The sequence below is a fragment of the Rhinolophus sinicus genome, chromosome 14 (genome assembly GCF_057876585.1).
Source record: "Rhinolophus sinicus isolate RSI-liver-muscle chromosome 14, RSI-T2T, whole genome shotgun sequence".
In the NCBI taxonomy this organism is placed as follows: Eukaryota; Metazoa; Chordata; class Mammalia; order Chiroptera; family Rhinolophidae; genus Rhinolophus; species Rhinolophus sinicus.
The window spans coordinates 128,012,464-128,037,682 of record NC_142514.1 but is presented as its reverse complement, the minus strand read 5'-3'; the positions used below and the strand labels follow the sequence as shown (position 1 = coordinate 128,037,682).

At 35.3% G+C, this 25,219-nt stretch overlaps 1 protein-coding gene across 6 annotated transcripts in view; it reads right to left on the bottom strand.

The window, feature by feature from the left end:
* GRM5 (glutamate metabotropic receptor 5) overlaps positions 1 to 25,219 on the bottom strand; it is a 457,668-nt gene that overhangs the window by 280,866 nt on the left and 151,583 nt on the right. For all 6 annotated transcript variants that reach the window (XR_012497441.2, XR_012497444.2, XR_012497443.2 and 3 more), the window contains exon 3: positions 6,736 to 6,985. Coding sequence is in view for 2 of the 6 variants with exons in the window: in XM_074335624.2 (XP_074191725.1) it covers positions 6,736 to 6,985 (250 nt within the window). In the remaining 4 variants the exon portion in view is untranslated. The remainder of the gene's footprint in view (positions 1 to 6,735; positions 6,986 to 25,219) is intronic.

The following is a 25,219-nucleotide window of genomic DNA, read 5'->3' as shown; positions in this document are numbered from 1 at the left end:
ACTTTGAACATTATGTTCCAGAATGCTGAAATAAAATAAAAAAAAAGCTTCTTTGTTCTCAGTCTCTTCACTGATAAATACAGCACTCAACTTGTAACCCTAACTTCGATCTACGTTCCTAGAGCTGTCTGATCCTATGACCAAGCAGGGGCCTTAAAACTTGAAAGAGAATTGAAAAGAAAATGGAGTTTATGTTCAAACCATGACTATTGCTGAATTAAATACTCAAAGCATTAAGTTCTAATATGCTGTGAAAGTAAGCAGAGCCATTGTCGCACATGAAAAAAGAACTCTGTACCAGGAGTCAGGCAAACATTTTTTGCAAAGGATCGAATAGTAAATATTTTAGGCTTTATGGGACATACGGTCTCTGTTAAAACTACTACTCAACTCTTCCATTATAGCACGAAAGCAGTGATAGACATTGTGTAAATGAATGTGGCTGTTTTACAATAAAATTTTATTTACAAAAATAGGGAGTGAGCTGGATTTGGCCCATGGCTCTTAGTTTGCCAACCACTGCTTTAGAATGACATACCAGTTTCCTCCAGTGAAGAGACACATGTACATAGATACTCCACTAAATCATATTAGTCTTCTAGAAAACAATGGAAGAGCAAACACATTTCACCTAGTTTCACCACAGCATAATATTCTGTGTTTGCCTTTGTTTCTTCACAGATGTTTGATCATTCTTATAAAGCAAGCAACTTTAAAATTTTCTATTTCCTGAAAACTCAATTTTATCGGAGTATTTTTGGAGAAAAACAGTAATAGATCAGTGCATTTCATCACTGCATTTTTCTGGTTTATAGAATGTTGGATTCCTCCAGGCTTTATTTATTTTACTTAAAAAAAGAAGAAATTTCTCAGAATTATTTTTATGACTATTTTTCTTTATTAAACATTGTCTATTTTATTACTAGAAAAATAAATTAATATTTCGTACCATAAGGATCAAATTGATTACTGAAATTAAGGATTATCAAGATCTAGACAGTATACCATAGTGGCTAAGAAAACAGGCTATCTTCCAATGTCCTCTCTGCCTCTTATTACCTGTGTGATCTTGAGCAAATTACTTGTCTTTCTGTGCCTCAGTTTCCTCAATAATAAAATGAAGTTGATCATAATAGCTTTCAAATAGGATGGGTATAGAAAGTCAATGAATTAATATATAAAACCAACTACTTAGAAGAAAGAACATGCCATAATAGCTATTATTAACATCCAATTGTTTTTAAAGTTCATCTAAACAAATATTAGAAGTGCAGTCAGTTTTAAGGCTACCAGAACCCTCTGAGATGCAGCTATCTCTAGAATACAAACCTGACTTCTAGAAAAGGACTTCAAAGTCACTAATGGGTTTCATCCCTCACACAGGAATCCTTCTCTATCCAATAACTTGAAGGCTCTCTGTTCCTCTTCCGGGAATTTCTACTTTTCAGAGTTGTACCATGTTACAAAGCAATTGATTTCATTTAAATTTCAGCTGCAGGTCTAGTAAGCATGGTGACATTGATGAAACAAATAATGTCTCTGAGCTTCAGTCTTCATCTGTAAAGTCAAGTTACTGTTATTTATCCACTTCAGAATGGACTTGTGAGAATAGAGGATATCTAACTCTTCACATTTCATCAGAAGAGTTTCAGAGATATCCACTCTTCAGGAGGGCAAAGCATGGGAAGAAAACACATAGCTTTTCTCCACCATCTGCCTTCCTTCTCTCCTGGAAATGAGTGACTTTATCTGCCTGGTGAAACTAGAGAAAGAGTTCAGCACGTGTGGCTCAGAATCTTCTTTTTTATGGAGCAGTTTGTCCTCTGAACCTCAGAGTTTTCCTATTGGCATTTTGAAAGCCATCTTCGAAAGCAAGGAAGTCCTGCTATTGTCCAGCCCTGCCTATGATGCTGGGGTTGTGGGGCAGTGTTAGGACATCCATTTGATGACAGGTCAAATACTTGGTCTCTAATTATCTGACATACGTTAAATCCTTTTGGTTTTTAATTTGAGAACCGGGCTGTTTAATCAACATTTAAAGCCCTAACAATGAGAATTCATACAATACTGATGTGACAGTACAATTAAAATCTATTGTTATTTTAAGAAAATTTCTCCATTATAGTAGAGCCAAATCTTTTATATCCCCATAGTTTGTAACAGATGGAGTAATATAAAATAAATATATGAAACAACTTATTAACAATGTAGTTTTCCTGGTTCTCCAATCTCTACTGACAACTTCTTAACCCACTGCCTCCACCATCTCTGCAATACACACACACACACACACACACACACACACACACACATACACACACACACACACACACACACACACACACCCTTCTAGTCTCCAAATTTACAAAGAAAAGAGGGACTATCAAGTGAGTTTCCAGTTTCCACACCTTTAAACGTATCTACCTCTGCCCCTGACATATTTTTTATTTCTGTTCCAATTCTGGAGTTGACCTACTCAGCACATTCCCTCCACCTGTGCTTTAAGTGTTACCGATTCCCACATTTTTAGGGATTTTATACTATGAATTGTACCCCCTTGTTTACTAAATTCTCCTACCCTACCTTGAATTAACAATCAATTAGATAAGCCTCTGTGACTGGCCTCTATATCCATATACAAATCCCATGAGACATAAAAACATGAAGAAAATAACTGAAAAATAAAGTTTGGCATTGTCCAAAACACCATCAACAAAGTCTAAATTAAATTACAAGAGTTAAAATATTTGCTACATGTACCAATCAACTACTTTCCTTACCTGCTGAAGTGCTTTTATACAAATAAATAAGGAAAACAAATAAACAGAAAAAATGCATGACTAGGTAGCTTGGGAAAATTTAAGTATATATCACTATTGATACATGAAAGAAGTACAATCTAAGTCATAATTGAAAACCTACAAATTAAAAAAAGATAGTGAGGCCAATTTTCACCTATAAGGTAAGGAAATACCATATATTTTAACAATACCCTGAGTTGATACAAATTTGGAAATATAAGTGCTTTCCACTCTCTAGATTTGTTTGCTGTTTAAATTATTTTTCATGATCATAAACTACATTTTTTTTGGAAAACATAAAACACTATGTTAAAAAAATAGTTCCTATTTAGGTTTATAATTTATAAATATCTCAAATAATACTTTTCTCAGCTCAAGAAGTAAAATACTATACCCATTATAAAAAAAAGTGTCATTTGTGTTTAGATTATTATCTCATCCTGCTGTCAGAGCCAAAGTGTTTAGCAAGACTATTCAGGGTCCTGAACAGGACATTTTTATTGGTAATGAGACAGCAGATTACCTAGGACTCAAATGACAAGACCCAGGGGCCAGGTCTATATCACTCTAACATTCTACTGATGTGCAGTGCAGATGGTGGGATGTGTTGATGTATGAGGTTGTCTCAGCAGTAGAGTTATCTTAGTCCTGCCAAATATTTTAGTTGAAAGACCTATTAAACCTGGCTGTCCCAAGGCCACTAGAGAGATTTATAAGTAACTACAGCTGTTAAATGTGGGATCCTCTAGGAAGTTCTGAATATAGATTCTTTTCTCATAGCATTGACTTCTAGTTTATAAGAACCATCCATTTAAACTTAGTCAAGGGTGGGGGAAGAATAAAGAGGGATTGGGAGAATATATATAAACAAAACAATTTTAAAATATAAGAGGAACTACAGGGTGAATTGGAGTTTTTAGGAGGTAACATTAATTTAAAACTGCTGACTTAAATTTGAAGTATCTAGGATAGTCTCTTTATACATCAGAATCTATGAAGAACTGGGGACTTGCCATCAGATTATAACTTTTCCCCTGTTTCTACTCTGTAGGAGACAGGCCAGGAGAGAGAAGCACTGAATTGTGAGTCATGGGCTCTTGTACAACCCTGACCATGTCGTCCAAACTTTAGGGTATCAGTTTCTTCACTTGTAAAATGAGTGTGTGTAGATGTTCCGAATTCTCTCATGTAGCTATTACTTTTTTGTTTTTCTGCTCACTACCCAAGACCTCCAACTTTTATGAACAGGAATACTTTAAACTTACTAAGAAGCAATGAAATAGCACTACATGCTCAGTCTCCAGAGTTATACACACTTATTTTCAATTTTGTCTTCATCACATACATCTATATACCCTTCTTCATATCATTATTACTCAATATTTATTGAGCCTTAGAGTCCTTGCCTATAAAACGAAGATGATAATAGTATTTAACATGCAAGTTGTTCTTAGATTTATTTTTTTTCATAGCAATTATTACCTTCTATTTAACTTATCATCTGTAAGGTCCATAACAAGAGTGATTATTGTCCCTCTTTTATTCATTGATATATTCCAAGCATCTTAACATATAGTAAGCACTCAATATTTGTCAAATTAATAATTAAATGAAACAACACATGCAAAGTGCTTAGCATAGTAATTGGCACACAGCATTTGATAAATGATCCTACCAGTGGTCATGATAATTGGTTTTATTAATACTTAGAGTGCCATTTCACTATGAAGAAGTAGGAATGGAAGAGTAGGAATGTTTTAAAGAGAAGATAAAGGGGACTAAGGACCATACTGTTTTTTCCAAATATTTGAAAGAGTATCACATGTACTTTCAAAGAAAAGAATATGATCCAAGAGGTGGAAACTCCTGGGAGTTATTGTTTAAATTCAGAGTAAGGAAGAATATTCTAAATTGCTCTCAGACAAAATGAATTAGTGCTCAAGTAAATGTTCAATTATTATAAACCAATCCACGAAGGGGTTAAGAAATTGAAATAAAGGTTATGAAGCTATTTTTCCATGCATTAAATTATGTGGCGAGAACTTGCAAACAACGTATACAAAATAAATTTAAAAATATACAAAATATTGAATTTTGGCCTTGTGGTGTTGCTGGCAATAAAAATAAAAATGGAAAGTGGTAAATATAGTAAGTACCAATTTATTTTCCTTGTGTACATGTGATCAAAAACCATTTACTTGTTGACAAATTATATGTCTAAAAAACAAATGCTGCTAATTTGTCTTATTAATGTCGGCAAAGCAGCAGATGCGAGTTATAGAATCCCTCATCCCCTATCAGAAAAGCAGAACTGTTTAAAGACAGCTGTTTCTTTACTATTCTTTTTACCCCAGGGGTACCACTGCACTTCAGAATTTAAGAATATTGGCAACAGGAATGTTCCTGGGTTTTATGAAACTAACTAGTGCATGACTCTTCCCAACTAGGAATTATTTTAGACAATATGCACGACATAAATGAAAAAGGAATCTCACTCAATACCATTTTTATGAAGAATAGTTGGCCTCATACTAAAACAGTCCCATCAATCTACTGCCATCGGATCAGACAGAAAAGAATTAGGTATATAAAGTAGCTGTCATAAAATATAGTCAAGCAGACCTCCGTCGGATCATAGAAGGTCAGTTCAGCATTGGGAAAATAAAGGAAATGTTTTTTATTTCTTTTCTTTTTTTACGAGTCATCAAAAATTGATAACAAGTGAGTTGGCTTTCTATTTTGGACAGAATATTGAGAAAGATGCAATGGTTTGGAAGGTTTTCTCTCTTCTTTAAATCAGCTACCTATTGAGAAAAGATGCATGATAAGATATCTTTTTCAAGGTATACAATGGTGAAGCTGCATTCACATGTTTAATCTATGGTATCATCTTCCCAACTGAGATGGTTAATTTTATGTGATAACTTGACTGGGCCATGGGATGCCCAGACATTTAGCCAAACATTATTCTAAATGCGTTTCTCAGGGTGTTTCTAGATGAGATTACAATTTGTACCTGTAGACTGAGTAATGCAGACTGTCTTCCCTAATGTGAGTGGGCCTCGTCCAATGAATTGAAGACCTGAATAGAACAAAAAGGCTGAGTAAGAGGGAACTCCACCTGCCTGCTTGCATGAGTTGGGACACTGATCTTTTATGGACTTCACACTTAAACTTGAAACATTGGCTCTTCTTGGGTCTTAGCCTGCCGGGTTTTGTACCAGAACTACACCATTGGCTCTCCTGGGTCTCTTCCTATATACACTCACACTGCTGTTTCTGTTTCTCTGGAGAATCCTGACTGATGTACTGATTCAACAACATCAGTAGGGAATGGGCTGAATTGTGCAAATCAAGTGGATTATCCAGATAATTAAAGTCAATCCATGTGGAAGTTAATCTTTTAGAAACTTGTCTGACAAAAATGTGGGTGATCAGGCAATGTAATGACACTTCTGTTATATAAAATACTGAGCCAATTTTCCAATGCTTTTAAAAGTTAGTTCTAAGAGCAATTCTTCACTTATAAAACCCAAATTCTATAATTCTATATTATAAAACAAGCTTATATAGCCATTCTCAAAATCAATTTCAAAAGCAACAGCAAAAAGTTTGAAATGTGTTTAGTTTCCAAGGGAATTACGCAAGTATTTAAGAATCCATCTCATTTTCTTATAGTCATTTTTTTTGAGGATTTAAGGTCTCATCATCTTTATGTGTTTATTTCTGCTATCATCATTACTCAGCACACGGCGTATTTACTTATTTTCCATTATTATTTCCAGGCTCTGGTATTTTATGATATTTAAGCTCTGCTTCTACTATACAGATTAAGCTTCCAAAGCATCTGTCTTTGTGCACCAAAAGATGCCCTTTGATGCTGCCAAAATCCTGGCATTATTACCTCCCGGTGAATTTTCTCATTGTCACTCACCTGCCCAGAAGCAGAAATTCTCCAGCTAGACCCAGGCGCCGCATGGCCATCAGCAGACCGCGCACAGTCATGCCCTCACAGAAGCAGGCCACCACCCGGGCCTTGGGCAAGTGACTCCTAAGCTTCTTCAGCAGTTTATCGAAACTCTGCTCCCCTGCATTGCTGTAGATTTTGTACGAGTGAGCGATGCAGATCCCTTCCTTGGCTGACATATCTTTGAAAGCTTCCATCCCGCTTTCTCCATAGTTGCCTGTGTGAAGACAGATAAGCAGAGGGATAGAGAAAGTGTTAGATTCATTGGGTACAATCAGAATGCAGAAGCACTGGGAGCATGAAGGTTACATGGTAGTGTTGGATTTGGAAACTGAGGACATGAATGAATTGTTGCTCTTTTACTGACTTACTCGTTTTGGGCAATATACAATGTAACTACCTTATACATATATGCACTGAACTTTTAAAACAATTTTACAGAGAGAGAAGGTAGAGGGGAGAGAGGAGAGGGGAGAGGGGAGAGGGGAGAGGGGAGAGGGGAGAGGGGAGAGGGGAGAGGGGAGAGGGGAGAGGGGAGAGGGGAGAGGGGAGAGGGGAGAGGGGAGAGGGGAGAGGGGAGAGGGGAGAGGGGAGAGGGGAGAGGGGAGAGGGGAGAGGGGAGAGGGGAGAGGGGAGAGGGGAGAGGGGAGAGGGGAGAGGGGAGAGGGGAGAGGGGAGAGGGGAGAGAGAGAGCGCGCGCGCTTATATACTAGTGTGATGACGGAAGACATTAATCTGTTTTTTCTTCTATCTCACTTCCCTTTGCTTCTCATTGTATGATCATCTTATCCTACTGATCCAGATTTCTGTATTTAAAGATCGTGTGTGTGCATATATACTGGGGGTGCCAAAATAATGTAGACAAGTGGACACCACTGGTCAACGTTGCTCAGGCAGTAGTTCGCCGTAATCAGAAGTGTCTGAATGCTGATGGTAACCACTTTGAGCACCTCTTGTAATTAATCAAACGTGACTTGTATTCATCTTTTGTTATCGGTATATATTGAGTATTACAATTTTAATACAGTTTTTTCTTTTCTTAAAATGTGTATACATTTTTTGTCATTCTCTGTATATATGCAATAGGCATACTTCATACAGTATAAATGTTGTGCAAATATCTGAGTATTATATTTTTATGGAATATTATGCATGTGACATTTTATTGATAATCATGTGAATTTGTGGCTTTATCCCAATAGAAAAATCTGGATCCTTGAGATTTTAATCTTGTAACAGATAAATATATAACCTTTTGAAAGACATTTAAAGTTTCATTCTGCACAACGATAGGGAAGTTTGTGATATGGGGAGAATAATTGCAAAGTCCTTTGCAAAAATGTGGGGCTAAGGATTGATGATGGTCTTTTAAAATTAACAGAAAATCGGGATCAATGCTGACAATAAACTACATGCTGGGAAGTGTACAAAGCTGTGTATACGTGATCTCATTTAGGTCTCACAATATTTTGAGGCATACATTATAACCTCCATTCTACAGATAAGAAAATGGATGAGGCAATTCAGTTTGCCCTTGTCCAGAGTTACAGACTCAGGAGGTAGAAGGCTGTAATCCATTCACAGATCCGCCTAAGAGTGCAGATTCTGCTCCCTGAATTCTTCTATGGCTGGTTTTTAGGAGACCCAGAAGCCCAATTAAATCTGCATGTCTCTTTCCCATGGAAAGGTCATTGTGCTCAAATTTTAGATATTTTTGAAGACGTTGAGGATCTACAAATTATACCAGGTTCATTTTCTGAGTTGTTAAAAGATTGGTGGGTGAGAATTGTTTTGAAAATAATACAGGAGACAGTTACAAGACAACCAAGGTGTGGGAGGTATAAGGATGTAACTTGCCTAACAATCCACTAGACCTAGGAACTGAAATTTCATCTGGAGGAGTAGATCACGAATGATTAAGGGAGTACCAGGCATTCATTTGCATAGGTCCTGTTATATGACTGTATTAGAGTTAACTTACAAATAATCTGTTTAACATTTTGAATTTGGGAAAGTCAGTTCATATATATTAGCTTACTGCTCCTCATACCAACTCTGTGATAAAGGTAATATCATTTTTCTTCTCACAGCAGGTAAAATCTGAAGTCACGTTTAGCAGTAGGTGACAGAATCTTGGTTTGAAGATATAATCTTCTCACTCCTGACCTCCTGTGTGCTACACTATAGCACAGGTGCCTTTGGCAAATGAGATCCTCAGACGTTGAGGAACGGTATTTGTATAGTTTTGCTTTCATGAACAAACCATAAAAAGCAAAGCAGAGCAGGCCATCTTGAGTCCCAGCCAAAAACACTGGTGGGCCAGCTGCATCTTCCCTTCTTCTCCAGAATTAAAGCAACAAGAAACCTCTGTGGTGATAGCAGGTGGGAAATGTAGTTATTTAGCAATTAACAAAGTTTAAAGGGCTTTCTCTGAAAAATGTGCCCAGGGGCCTAAATTACTAGTTTTACACTAATCTGAGTAATTTATTATTCTCTGATTTATTTTTAGCCTACTCTGTTTTTCAATTGTCTTGCACATAATGTTTTGATTCATGCTGGAGCATTTGCATAAATAATTTGAAATTAGGTGTATAGTGATTGTGATGGCATTAATGAAAATTCTCAACGCATTCACAGTTAAACAAGAAAAAATACCTGACAAATTCATAATCTTTGTCATCTCTCCTAACAGCTTTGTTTTAATGTCGTTTTTGTTTATATAGTAAGTTATAGGGAAGCAGCTTCTAATAGGAAGACAACTTTGTTTTTAGAAATATCTGAGTTTTAATTAGCTTGAATAGTCTAACTCAGCATTCTCACCTGAAAATCAGAGGTAACACTGTCTAATATGTGGACATTTTGTGTATTATATTTAATATATGTAAAATACCTGGCATGTAGCCTGAACCCAATTAATTGCACCTATTGGGATTATAAAGAATATTCCAGGCATAGTTAAGGTGCTCTCTAAAACAAATGACATTAATATTGAACATTAGACTAAAGAATAAGCTTAAACTAGTGGGGAAATATGATTTTCTCAGAGCAAAGCCCAAGTAGTACACTTTAAAATTAAAATAGAAAACAGTCGTAAAAGATGTGTGACATAAAAATTCTGCAGAATAATAATTGTAATTTAATAAAAGAAACATTTTCCAGGCTGGGAATTAAAAATGGGAATATATATTTCATGTTTTCCAATAAAATTGGGAAGCCTGCAATTGTTGAGATTTCCATCAGTTGATACAAAGATTGTGTTCTGGAATTACACATTAAAAAATAAATGAGAAAGTATAAAAACAGTTTATAGGCTTCTTGAAGAAAATGAAAGTAAATTTCAAGCAATACATAGAATAAAGAAAAAGCTGAGGAAGCAAAAGATTTACTTATTCAACAGCAAAACAAAAGTGATTGAGAAAGGAAGATATGGTGTAGAATGTGAAAGTAGCCTATGGCTTCATTTTAAGCAATGGTAACAGTGGGAAGAAATCCATCAAACATTCTTCTTTTAGTAGCAGAGTGTCTGTAACTTGGAATCAGGAAAAGAAAACGTAATCATAGCCCTACTTGACTCTTAGCTCACACTGTAGTTGCAATGGTGCAGATGTCAAGGATTGATTTTCAACTTTATGAATCCACATATAAAGTGAAAAACTCATTACACAATAGAATATACATGTTATCAACCTTTACGATGAAAATTAAAGAGAAAATTGATAGGTTGAGAGGTGGAAGAAGGGAAAACTGATGGAAAAGGGAACAGTTTTAAAACCCTCTTCTCACAATTTGAAAGTCAAAATATACAGGAAATAAAAGAGATAATTAAGAAAATTATGTGAAACTAAAAAAAAAAAAGGAGAATAACATAATTACATTAAGAGAAGAAATAAGAAAATATGTGAATTAAAATCTATCTACTGTCCATAAATTTAAAAGTAGCCATTTAAAAAGTCAGCATATTTTCACAGTATTTAGAAATATGAAGGTAAAAACCAGAACAAAAACCCTAAAATGCTCATTTTACTATATGCCCCTTTGCACTATTTGATTTAGAAAAATATGAATGTACAAGGTTGATGGAAAAAATTTAAATAACATACTTAAAAGTTATGGAAATTGGAGAGTAGATATGGACAATTTTAAATGGAATGCCACTGAACATCACCGAATAAAAAAATTCAACATGCTGCAATTGAGGATAAAATTTTCTTATAACATCCTTGAATCAAATGTAAGAGCATTAATTTATAACTTTTAGATATCCATGTATGTTTCTGGTAAGATACACCCACACCCAATTGTATAATAATACTATCTCTGTAATGAAGATAACTTGGGAATTTAGAGGGTAGCTAATTTTGTAAATAGCATTATCATAGAGCAAAATTAGAGTCAAATTATATTTCAAACAATTGCTTAGATATCACTTTCTTTTGGTTCTAAATTTCTATCACATTGGTTGAATTTGGCTACATAGTTTTTCAAAGCTGCTTAATTTTTTTTTCCATTTCAGCCACCGAATGGGAGCTAATGCATGAAAATGTAAAATAGGACCAGGGTTATTCTTTTACTTATAGCATGAAACAAAGCACACCTGAAGCCCATGGTAGAATGTTAAGATTGGATGCTCCAAATTAAGACCATATGAGTCATTTCTAGGATACAAGAAAACTTTAGGAATGAGGTGGTTTCCACAAGATGTCATAGATGAAAACACAAAAGCCCAGTTAATTTTTCTTCCTCCTGTCGAATAACCTTTTACTTACTGATTCTTCAATATCAAGCTCTAGGAAATTCTCTGCAAAATCTCCCTTAACCCTCCTATACATCCCCTCCTTTGTGCCTCATTTTGGTCTTACAACAGAAAATTGTCTTTGCTTCTCTGTGCTCCTGCTAGACTGTATATGCCTTCAGGACATGAATATTACTCACTTTTGTATTCCTAATTCCTCACAGGGGCCTGGAACATAACTAACACAAGTTGAACAAAGAATACATGAATAAATGAGCAATATAAAGTAATCAACATGCCTAGGAATTTTCCAGATGAAAACATTGTCCAATTGATTATTTGACCGACAACCAGAATTGCAGCATTTTTGTCTATATTGCATCATTCTAATCAGTAATTACATAATATTCCCCTTAAAATTTGAAGAACAGAGTTATGCAATAGTCAAGACATGCGTATTGTTTTTTTCCTGAGAACTGAGTTTTCCCTCAGATAATAACAGATTCTAATATTTCAACGTCAGATACTGTTTAAAGTTAGTTGCTTTCACTAGTGCTCTTTGATATCTTTTGTGTGAGCTGGGATCTGGAAGTGTCTGCCTCCATTTGGGTCTATAAAGCACACATTGAAAGCAAGACATGCTAAAGAATAACTTTAAATCTTTTTTCTGACTTAAGAGAGATTATATATTTGAATTTTATGTTTCAAAGCACTAAGAAATTGTTTACTATGTAATGCATAACTCTAGATAACTGTCATTTCTGGTGGTACCAATTCATTATCAGTAACTACTGTGCTTCTGTGGCTTAAACATCATCATGCAGGGACTCTGGTCCCACTCCCCACACAGGAACACAGGATATGGTGAGGCCAAAAAGGAACACCAACAGACCCATGGATAGGGAGTTCATACCACTATATTCTTGCTGGCGGCTGAGTTGGAGACACAGGAAGCAGGAGCCACCCGATCCGGAATCCACCTTCTGCTTCTTTGCCAACCAACCAACTAACTAACAAACCAACGTAGCCACGGCAGTTATATCAGTGACTAATTGGCTAACTGCTTACAGCTGATGGTCAACCAGTCACAGCTGACGGCCACCTACCACCCAAGTCAGCACCTTTCCACATGAGGGAGAGAGCCTGGAAACTGCTCCCTGGGACTCTGTCCCCACAAACATACTTTTGGATAAAAGTGAAAAGTATGGCAACATAGATAGGATATATTTAGTAAATGAGATGTTTTTCTGGCAAAGTATTCATTGGAAATATGGTTCAAATTTATGAATTTTATGTGTGTTGGGGGAAATTATCATAAAAATAAAAATTGATGGATTCATACTAAAAAGATACACATAAATCTCTGATATTAGTTTCCTTTTTCCCATCCTCCTCCTACTTCTCCCACTGTAATCAGACCTTCATTATTCCTTGCATAGAAGCTTACACCATAACATAACCTCTTATCATCTCCTGTGCTTCATTTTTTCAGACCTTACTGACCATTTTTTGGGTCTTATTTTTTACTATGCTCTTCCATGTGTACCTTAGATACGCCACATGTTCCCACTTACTACTGATATTCATGATGTCCTTTCCACCTGGGTTATCCTTTCCCCATTTCTCCATGTTGAAATCTTACACAGATTGAAAATCATAGTTTTTGTTACTTGTAATTGCAAGAGAAGTTTATAATTGTGGTTCCTTTACCTTTATGACAAGGCTGATCACACAGGATGATGATTTATTTGAGAACTTGGTTAAAAATAGAATCCACAATATTAACATTTCTTTGTTTCGGGAAAACATAACCTACTTCATATAATTTGTTTTTCATCATGGGATTTCTAAGGAGATTTCCTCAAGTCAGATGAAGACTTATGGTGCTAAGTATTATACTATTAGACTTAGAGTACATATTCTGTAGTCTATATTATGTAGATATATTTATGTTACATGCTGTATATATTTATTATATTTTTGGATATATATCTATACCCTACTTTCCAAAATTGTAAGCCCCTTGAGGGTAGTCTGTGCACTTGTTTAACTACACTTATCACATAATATGTTTATGTTTTTAGGGATTTCTTGAACAGAAAAGGTGGTACAGAAAGATAGGGAAAGGGTAACATTTTGGAAAGGTAAATTTATTTATTCAAATATAATCATTAAGTAGATGCTAAAAATGTAAAAATTATTTTTTTCAGAAATATTCACTTTAGGAAGTATTAATTCACTTTAAAGAAAAGTATTGAGCTTGGTCTTTCATGTGAAACTTTCTTTTTCCTTTTAGTTGGCCCAAATTATTTTTTGCTGAAAAGGAAATTGAGATTCTCAATATAAACAGTAATTTAAAAATACATTCCAAATGGATTTTACTACTAATATCCTGTTGCCATTATAAGCAATGGATTTTATTAACAACTACTTGTGAAGGAAAATGCTACTATTTCCATGGGAGTCACTGCCTGGCATGATACCATCCCTCCAAATATGTGTGAGCAGGATCAATAAATCAATGCCCAATCATCACTTCCCGCCCTTTCATAGGGCCATAAATGTTCTTCAGGAAACTCTAGCCAAAACTGCCCATATTGAGTGGGTTGTGTTTTAGTTAAATTAGTGGTTAACTGAAACAGCCAGAGGGAGAAAAGCTAGAAAGACAGACACTTCTCATTTTTTAAAATATCTCTCTTATAAAGATGTTCTTTTCCTTCCTTTATAAAGTATGTGATTTTCCCCATTATAGCTATATGTGCCATGAGCCTAGCAGTTTCAAACTCTGTTGCATTCATCAGTTTATGTTTCTCTCCTGCTACTAGACAATAAAACTCTTCAAGGTAGATATTTCTATTCTCACAAGAAAAACAGCATATAAAGAAAGAAGTGGCCCAAGGAATATTCCTAAATAGGGCAATCGAACTTACATCTTGATGTTTTGCATGCTGGAAATATGATTCATAAAAAAATTGTAAACCACAGAATTAGAGTAAAACATTATCATCATCTATCATGTACCCTCATCATGATTCCATGAATTATTGTAAATGCTTTTACTATGGAAATCTTTGCTAACAAACAAATTTCCAGGTTTTGTCCAATTATTTCAAATCCTGCCCTGGAGTCTTTCTATGGTATGGCCCTTAGAGCATAGCATTCAGCATGAGACAGGGCGTTATGGGATCTCATCCAAATTGTTTTATTATCAGAAGTACTAGAAGGGTCTCATTTAGAAAATTCACCTTATGCATTACTCTAGGCATGTATTATGTAAGCAACATTTGAGCACTATTTCAATAGTGAATTCATCAGGAAAAAAAATCGCTAGTAAAACATTACCTAGTAACTTGGATTTTGAACTATATGTATAAAGTACTATTTATAAGAATACTGATCAGGGCTACTGGATATTGTCAGAAAAATTATGTCAAGTAGTTTGATGAGTGGTATAATAAGTTGGTGAATTTTTCTTCTGGCTATCAGGAATGGGATTAGAAAAAGAAGTTTGATCTCAGGAGCAAAGGTACAAGTTGAACACACAGTCATATGTGAAACAGAATCAATGAAAGAAGTCGACATGGCAGCTATAATTGTCACACATGTGAAGTGCAAGTCTGAGTCCCATCTTTGATTTTGTTCTGTAGATTGCTGAGCCTTGGAATGAAAAGTTGTGCTATCTATTCCTTCCAGTGACTCTAGTTCATGTAATTGCATTGAACTACTTGAGAGAAACAAAACTGAAACAGAACCAAATATAGGGGGAAAAAAGTAAGATAAAGTTTTAGAATTTATTTTTAGATTTTTGTAAAATAACCAAGTAGAAATGCCATGTCGGAAACTGAATAAGGACATTCTGGCTCAGAGACTACAAGTCTAAGTTGGAAATTTTTGGGAGTTATCAACATATGGATGGCAACAGTAATAGCTGAAAGTGTAGGAAGTGAAGGTAAGAGTTCTGATTATACCCTAAAGGGTTCAAATATTTATGCATTAATTGAGAAGGACAAGCTCACAAAGACAATGGAGAATGAGAGAGACCAAGAGAATGTATTCTTATGGAAACAAAGGGAACAAAGGGCTTTTATTTTCTTTGTACAATTAGCTGTGTGAATACTAAAGTAAGATAAACAGTGAAAAAATCCACTGACTTTGGCAACACAGAAGCCATATAAGAGCAGGATATGCGATCGTCATCATCATTATTATCATCATCAACATTTATCTAGAGCTGTGGAATTAATTGGTAAAAGGTTAATAACAATATGTACCAAGTACTGCACTAGTCACTTCAAATAATAATAATAACAATAATAATAATAATAATAATAATAATAATAATAATTAGTATTATTGAAACCAAACAATCCTATTAGGTAGCTATTATTTCTGACATTTACAAATAAATTGTTTATGCTGAGAGAATTTGCCAAATAATTAATAGCTAGTTTGTGAAAGAGCTGGAATTTCAAACTTCATCTGTCCAATTTCAAAGCGTGTGCTCTTTTCCTACAGTATATCATTACTCTTAAAGCACTGAGAGAGAATTGCTCAGTAAACTTCTGTGGTTCTTCCCAAGACAATTACCCAGAGCCAAATGTTCCATGTGAAACCAGTTCCAGGTACTACTGAATTCATCTCTGCAAATATACGCGTATTTAACAAAAATTATTTTTGCCTAATTACTAGAAATATTATAGCCACATATGATTTAGCACCAAATGATCCAATACACATCACTTCAGAGAATTGGTGTTTATATATCAAAGCCTTCCTACAGAATATACAATGCTTAATTATAGCTTTTCTATAGAAAAAGGCCCAAAATATTAGAAGGGGGCTTTTGGAACTAGGTATGCCATATCATTTGTTCCTAGTTACTTAACTAAATCTTTCCTGGGCAGGAAGGAAGGACTTCAGAAAGACAGAGGAAAAGGAAAATTGATTTTGATATTAAAAATTCTGCAGTATTTTAATTATTACCTTGCTAATATAATTTGAGATTTGCAAAATGAAAAAAAAATCCCTATTAATCTTCTGAAAAATAATGGGAGTTTTTGACTAATTTTATTTTCTGGCTATTCTTCCTAGAGGAAAATAAAAAAAGTTGAGACAAAGCTTTGACCCAGATTCCCATTCTAACCCTCCAGAATTCAACTTCCTTCTGCTTTCTTTGTAAGTTGTCAACTGCACAGCCGAAGCCTCCAGAGTATGTCTCATTAGGAATGACTCCATTTCAACAGAAAGGACAAACCTCTATATGGAACTGTGTGCCAGTGGGTCAGGCGGTTTGGTGAGTTATTCATTGTGCCTCTGTTTCAGCTCGCTAGTCACCTCTGATCCTCTATTTTAACTGGATCTAATGACAACCCAGAAATGCTCTCATCCCCAGCTGAAGGCAGAAAATTCTCAGCAGCACAGCCAAAGCTTGACAGCCTTTGCTGAAAAGAAGTAACTTCTTTGACAGCAGCTCCCTGACCTGCCACCACCATCTTCTCCAGTTTAGATCTGCACTGTCTGGGTTCTGTGGTTGCTAGATTCCCTCTGCAAGGACTCAGTGATCCCATAGTACTGACGGGGTGGGGGAGGCTCAGTTTGGAAATATCTGCCTGGATCATCGTTTAGTGTAGGATTCAGAAATGACTAGAAAGAATTGAAATGTAGTGCAATAGCTGTGTGTTGTTGTTGCCCAACTCTGAGCTTCATAGGTAGTGGGTCAACCACGCTGTATTCCAGAATTATGTCCTAGGTGGCTTGTCTGTTGTTTAGAACTGTGCTGTCCAATAAGGTAGCCATGGGCCACATGTGGCTATTGAGCACGTGGCTGTTTGACATGTGTTAATTCAAGTGGAGATATTGTGTTGTCATAAAACAAAAAAGATTCCAAAGACTCAATATGAAAAAATGTAAAATAATGCATTAATATTTTATAATATTGATTACATTTTGAAACTATATACTTTTGGATGTCTTAGCTTAAATAAAATGTATTTTGAAAATACATTTCACCTGTTTCTTTTTATCCTTTATTAAAATTGCACACATGGCTATCATTATCTTTACTAGAGAGTACTGAATTATACACACAGATTTATAGCCTATACATTTCAGAGTAGAATTTAATTTCTTAGGACATGTTATGACACCCAGGATGTTTTATTATCTAGCATCTAACCTTTTTCTCCAGCCTCACTGCCTGCCTTTTTTTACATATATAGCACATGCATCAGCCATACCAAAGACTATACAGCTCACAATCTACGCCACGCCTTTTCACATCTCTAAATTTCATACAACTCCTTTTTCTTGAGGTATTCTTCTGTTTAGCTAATTCCTACTCATACTTTAAGACTCAGCTGAAAGTGACAGAATTGTCTATCCCTCTAGTTCTATATAGATATCCTTTACTGTGCTCTCATTGCCCACCCCACTCCAATGTCACAGGCTTTTTCATGTTTTATTATAATTATTTGTTTTGTTGACTCCCTAAGAGACTGAGCTAATCAGCAAAAGGGGTTACATCTTAATTATCCTTTTTTTTTTCCTCCAGAGCCTACGCTGCCTAAGTATTTATCGAATAAATGCATTTGAGAACATAATTATTGAGGTCCCCCCCCAGCTTTATTGAGATGTAATTGACATGTAACATTGTGTAAATTTAAGGTGTACATGTGAATATACACACACATACACACACACACACACACACACAAATGGTTACGACAAAAAGGTACTTAACATATCCATCACCTCACATAGTTACTTTTTTTTTTTTTTTTGCGACATCTGTCAGTATCTCTCAAGTATACAATATTAACTGCAATCTCTGTGTTGTATATTAGATACTCAGAAGCTATTCATCTTACAAGCTTGTAAACTTTAATCAACATCTCATTTCCTCTACACATGCCCCACCCCAGCCCCTGGCAACCCCCAATTTACCCTTTGTTTCTGAGTTCAGCTTTTTTAGATTCCACATAAAAGTGAGATAATACAGTGTCTGTTTTTCTCTGCTTGACTTATTTCACTTAGCATAATGCCCTCAAGGTTCAATTTTTCATTAATTATTGTTGAGCATCTACTGCGAATAGCTATGCAAGGAACTGTGCTATTGAAACTACTCTGTGTTCACTGTGATCTGACAGGGCTGAACTGAAGTAAGGAAAGGTCTATGATGAAGGACAGCAGAGCTTAGTAACTTGTGCCTTAAACAGCGAGAAGAGAGGGTTTGAATTCTTGTTCTTTAACTAATCACCTGCACATGGTCTTTGAGAAACCATGTAGCTTTTCTTGTGAACTTGTCTCCTTATCTATACAGTGATACCCACTCTAAGGATCCTTAGAGAGTGGAATTTTAGGTCTGCCTCCTACATTGTTTTGTTACATTGTAATAATTATGAAAATAATTTTAGCTATTTTCTCCATTTTTATAACACTCCAAATTCCATTTTCCATTTTCCAATATATATTCTGAGCCTTGTAGATAATACCTAAGCTAAGTTTGCTGTGTATATTTAAATATGTTTCAAGAGTCAGAAATTCTACTAAGTGCAGAGTTATTGGAAACCTGTCTGGTAACACATCTCTGGTAACATATGTAAAATAGTCTTTAGAAATAATAAAATACACAACGTTCTTTATTATAAATTCCATATAGCTAATTAACTCTCACAAAATGCTTTCATTAAATTTTACCAAAATCTTGTATCCATAGCTAATGTATGCTCGCAATTGACTAATCAGTGTATTTCTGACATGAAAATTGATTGGAAGTTTTATATATGTTAAGGTATTTGATGAAAGTGAAATTGAATAAGTTGTATGTCAGAACTTTGCTCACCAATTAATGATACAAGTAACTTTGCTGAGTCTGAAAATAGTTTCAAATACTAGAAGAATATTTATTTATAGATTGTGCTATTCACAATATGATGGCTACAGACATGATACACTTTTAAGTTTAATCTGAACTGTTTACATTTCTTCATCATTTTTTTTTAAGTCTAGACAATAAAAATGAAGCTCTGATTTTTAATGTGCCAATTTCCATGGTGTAAATATTCCCACGATAACCAATTTCAAGCTATCAATGTAAGGTCATTGAACATGGAGTTGGAAAGAGATACATAGTAGCACATCGATATATAATATGTTGACCATATAAATAACCTAAAGATTATGTTAAAAAGTAAAATGTGAAAATAATTAGTTATAATTTGTTTTAAATCAGAATTTACTGATATTTTACTTTTTAAAAATAATTTATTTAATTTTAATTTATATAACACTTTTTAATAATGGCTATGCTTAAGAATATGCTTAACATTTGAAAATTTAACAATTTCTTGCACATACTTCTAGGAGCTGTTGCTAGCACAACACTGGACTATGCCATTGAATTCTCTTAACATTCTTTTGGCCAAAGGTCGCTGTCATATTTTCAGTTACTCTAGAACTTTGAAAGGGCCACTAAGGTTACAGTGAGTTTAATAAGGACACCCTTTGTAAAAACGATCCAGTACAGTAAAGGTGAAAGTTTAATGGTGGAGGAAAAAAGATCATATCACTTCTGATAGGGTATATCAGGAAAATATCTGCTCATGAAGTAAAATTTAAGTTGTGTCTTACAGAAGGAGTGGATGTTGGCAATCAGTTGATGGGAGCAACAGCATGAGCACAGGCAGGATGAGGTAAATAAGTGTGTGGTGAAGATCTAGCTTTCCCTCCATAGAGGCTACAAGAAGGAAGGGCCACAAATAGGCTGAGGTTACCATGAGGAGGCTCTAACTTGATAGATCAAAAGGCACAACTGAAAGGGGTTGAGAGGGCAGGTGACATTATCTGAAATGAACTTCACTTAAGAAAGAGTACACAAGCAATAATGAGACAAGAGAGGGGAGTGATGGTCTAGAGAGAAACAATAGAGTATTCTAATTACAAAGGTTTCGAAGTAATAAGGACGGTATTAGGGTGCTGACAGTGGAAACAAAGACACGATAGTAAGCAGGGCCACCATGTAATATAACTTGGAGGGCGTTGGCATTCACATGGAATACAAAGGGAAGGATGGTCTTTGGAATTGATGTGGTCTTTTCAGAAAAAAATGATGACAAATTATTATTAGGTTGGTGCAAAAGTAATTGCGGTTTCAAGGTTAAAAATAATTGCAAAAACTGCAATTACTTTTGCACCGACCTAATACTTCATATGAGATTAGATAAAAGAGACAGCAGGAAGTGTAGTGAGGAGGTTAATGCAGTAGTCTAGGTGATAAATGATAGTAACTTAAAAGCGGTGACACTAGACATTATATTCTACATGGGCTGTTCAGCTTTTGTCGTGTTCCCAGAGCACTGTTTGACCTTGCTAGGTTGCTGAATTGTGTGTTCCCAAATTTACATGTTGAAATCCTGTCCTCCAATACCTCAGAATGTTACTGTATCTGAAGATAGGACTTTAAAGAGGTAATTAGGTTAAAATGAGGTCATATGGGTGATCCCAAATCGTATATGACTAGTGTCCTTAGAGAAAAGGAGATTAGGACGCAGACATGCACAAAGGGAAGACAACGTGCGGACGCAGGGAGAAGATGGCCATACACAGGCCAAGGTTCCTTCTCCCTCAGGCCCTAACAAGGAACCAACACTGCTAACACATGCATCTTAGACTTCCAGCCTCCAGAACTGGGAGGAAATCAATTTCTGTTGTTCAAACCACCCCGACTATGGTTCTTTGTCATGGCTGCCCTAGCAAACTATTACAGGCCTCTGCAGCTGACCAAAATTTTCTGTCACAAAAGGTACCCAACTCCTTGGGCAAGATAAAAATTAATATAAATTTGTTGTCAGATGTATCATGATATTTGGAAAGGACATTGGCCTTTGTAATACATACACTGAGTTTGATTCTTGCATATGCATTTTCCTAGATACATGAGCCTAGACAAGTTATTTAAATGTCTCTGAGCTTCAGTTTCTTAAATCATATCACATATGGTAGGACTATCACCAGCTCAATATCTGGCAGAAAACAGATACTCAACAGAAGTCATTACCTAGCTTAGGTCTCCCATAGTTTTTCCCTTCTAATAGACAGTCACAAAATAGGCCTTAAGAAACTGGCTAAGTTAGACTGAGTTTAAATCTCACTTGAATTAGTCAAACCTGGGTTAAAATCCTGCCTCTATCACTTACTAATTTCAGTAGTTGGGCAAGTTACTTAATCTCTCTCTAAGCCTTTGTTTTCCTCATCTATAAAATTCTCACAGAGTGGTCAGGAGGATTAAATGTGATTTCACATGAGAAATGTTTAGAACAAAGTCTGGCACATAAGAAGAGCTCAACGAACATTGCAATTATTAATCATACACTGTTTTATAAGTTCTTTTGTTCTAAGTTTTTTTTCCTTCGATGATGCTTTTTGTTTCACTGTCCATGACCAGCTCCTCTTAATAGAAATTCTACCTACATTGTTGCCTCCATTCTCAATACATCAGCTAACATCCATTGCTCCCAATTTATATGTCCAGTTAGATGCTGCCAAATGTTAATTCCGCTATATCCAAGCATTCTTCCGAGAAATTTAAAACTAAAGCTGCTCATTAGGTACGGTAGTGCACTGAGCGTTCTGTAGTGTTGATGCAAACTAACAACATTTTAGTGTTTCTTAAAAACATGATCCCTATCCCTGTTGCCTATGTAGGTACCTTACAAAGCAAATTAGAAAAGACATATCCTCTGTCATCAGGGAACTTAATAGCCAAAACATCTTGATTGGATTCACCCAGTGTTTTAGAAAAGCACTCATGGTCCAATTCTCTTGTCCTCATTTTGCTGCTGATGAAATCCCAGGATAGTACCAAAGTGTTCTTGTTTTTGTTTTTCTCCTTCTATTGCACTAATGCCTGCTCTTTCCTCCACACTCTAATCCGTTAATCATACCTTTGGGATATGAGAGTGTAGTCAACCACTTGGGGTGACCTAACACACGGGGCTGACAAGTTATTCTCTGAAGCATATGGAGACTGTCAGTGTGGCTTATTTCCTCTGTGTCCCTCAAGATATCTTTGATTCTTCCCAGATCTCCAAGGGGCGCTTCTGGCTGAAAGAAATCCCTGAAATGAGAGCCCTATCTATTCTTAAATTTGCACTGAAAAAGTAAGTCAGTTTTAAAAATCATCCTAGGATTCAGGACTACATTGGGTCATTGTACACCAGCTACCGGTATGAAAAAGGGAAATGACTGTGGACAAACTCTAAGCTTAATAAGAACTTATACATATTTTGCAAACATGGTATCTGTCTAGCTTCCAAGAAGTACCTTAGTGCCATGTCTGTGCATAGTCCCTTTTCCTGGCAGTGGACTCCCCTGCTTCTCTGTGTATTTGAGATGAGTATATGATCCGCTTTACACTTACAGATCTTTGGTTCCCTTGGCCTTGGTGACTGGTCCAGAGGGGTGAATTATTACCTAAACTGGTCATTAGGACTTTGGCTTGAATTTTTCAAACTCAAGCTAATATAGGGGATCTGTTCTCTGCAAAATCGCTTCCTTCTCTGAAAAAATGTGAGCCAAATGCAATCAGCAGCATCTCTCTAGACTCGTGAAGAATTGAAAAGAGAAAATGATAGCCCCATGAAAAGGAGAAGAATTATGAGGTAGAGAGAGAGTGGATTTGTCAATATTAGGCTCATGGTTGTATTTGTTAGTTTTTTCTACTATATCCCTGGCTTTAATGATTACATAAATAAATAAATCCCTTTTTTTTGCTTAACCTAGCTTGATTTCAATTTCTATCATTTACAATGATCCTGCTCTGTTATTGTATTTGAAGAAATAAGTGTAAGATGGAGGAATAAATTATTCCATAGAGATGTTAGAACTTTAGTTAAGCTACAAAGGAAGGTAGAAATAATAATTACTTTTTTAAATTAAAATTTATTCGGGTGACAGTAGTTAGCAAAATTACATAGGTTTAAAGTGTATTATTCTGTAATACATTATCTATATATCCCATTGTGTGTTCACCACCCAGAGTCAGTTTCCCTTCCAGCACCACATATTTGCCCCATTTACCCTTTTCTACCACCCCTGTCCCCCCTTACCTTCTTGGAACACTAAACTATTGTTACTTTAGTAGATGAGAAAAAATTCCAGATAGAGAACATAACCTTATATAGGTCTGAGGGAGGATATATTGGATACAAATTATGTTTGTTGTTGTCACCAGATTTTTCTGAATCACAGGGTCCACTTGAGTTAACAATGGGAGAAAGCAATAAAATACAGAGAGATTTTAAGCCCCAGCAGAGAGTTTCAAGTAATACAGCAGACAATAAAACCATTTTATGTTGCAAGCAGGAAAGTTACAGAATGAAAACAATGTTTTAAAAATATTTTTCTGGAAGTGGTTTGTTTAGATGATTAGAGTCAAGAGTAGAGCAAGAGATCTCCTGAGAAGCTACTGAAAGAATCCAATTGTGAGATGACAAAAGCATGAAATAGGACATAGTCAAAAGAAATAGAGATGAAAGAGTTCATCATAAAGGCACGTATAAGAAGAAAAGAGTATTTGGCACCATGTGGAGCAATGGAGCATAAATAAGACTTTTGAGTGCAAAGGTCAGATGAGGAATAGGAGGTACAAATAGTGTTTACAGACTACAAGTTCAGTATATGGAAGTGAAAGGAAGGAGGTAACCAATTTAAATCGGGATAACCTACATTAGCAAGAAAGGCACTAGCATATTAGGGAAGCTTTCATTCATGCAACATTTTCACTCTTCAGAGTAATATAAAATGCTATTTACTGAAAAATAATTTATAGATATTAAACCAATGGCTATCATTTTAAACTAATGACTTCAACTGCATTTTATTGGCAGTTAAATATATTATAACTCCATAATAACCATGGGAGGATGAGAGAGAGATGATTGAACCCAATATACAGATAAACTAAAGTTAAGAAGACTTCAGTAATCTGCTGAAGATCACAAAACTAATAAATATTAGGAATAGAAGCTAGGCTTTTGGAATTTATCAAGTGATGTTTCTATTATATCACACAGAAACTTATAAACCCAATTATCATTTTGCTATTAGGAAAACCTACATTTTCATTTAGAAGAAAAATGAGAAGGACAGAAAGGAAGAGATTAATATTATTTAGCACTGTCAAGGTATTCCTGGAAATTTTTGTGAGACTAATGAGAGCTACATGTTCCAGAAGATATTACATCATATATGCAAAGAATAATGAGAAATGAAATTAATAGCCAAGGAAGCAAAGCATGTCAAGATATAGGAAACAATGCACAAGCACTATATTCAATCACTTAAGAATTACAACACAGAAATGATGGAAATCAGGGATAATTTTAAATTTATAGTTTATTGAAATTAGCCTTGTAAAAGGTAAATGCACAATAATTCAAGATGAAGCTGCAATTTTTCCTCCTTCAAGACCTCTCTCTCTATTTTTAAGACCTCTATATTTTCAATGGGGGATCTTTTAGACTAGATCACAAAATTTTCATATTAATTATATTCTGAGTATTAATGAAAGCAAAATAGACCATATAAAATATTTTAAGCTAATCAGACCTATCTTTACAGGAAAATATATGTTATTAATTAATGTTAAAGACTTCCATTAAATGACAATAAACTGAAGGAGGAACAGATCAAAAATTAAATATTGAATATTTACTGAGCACT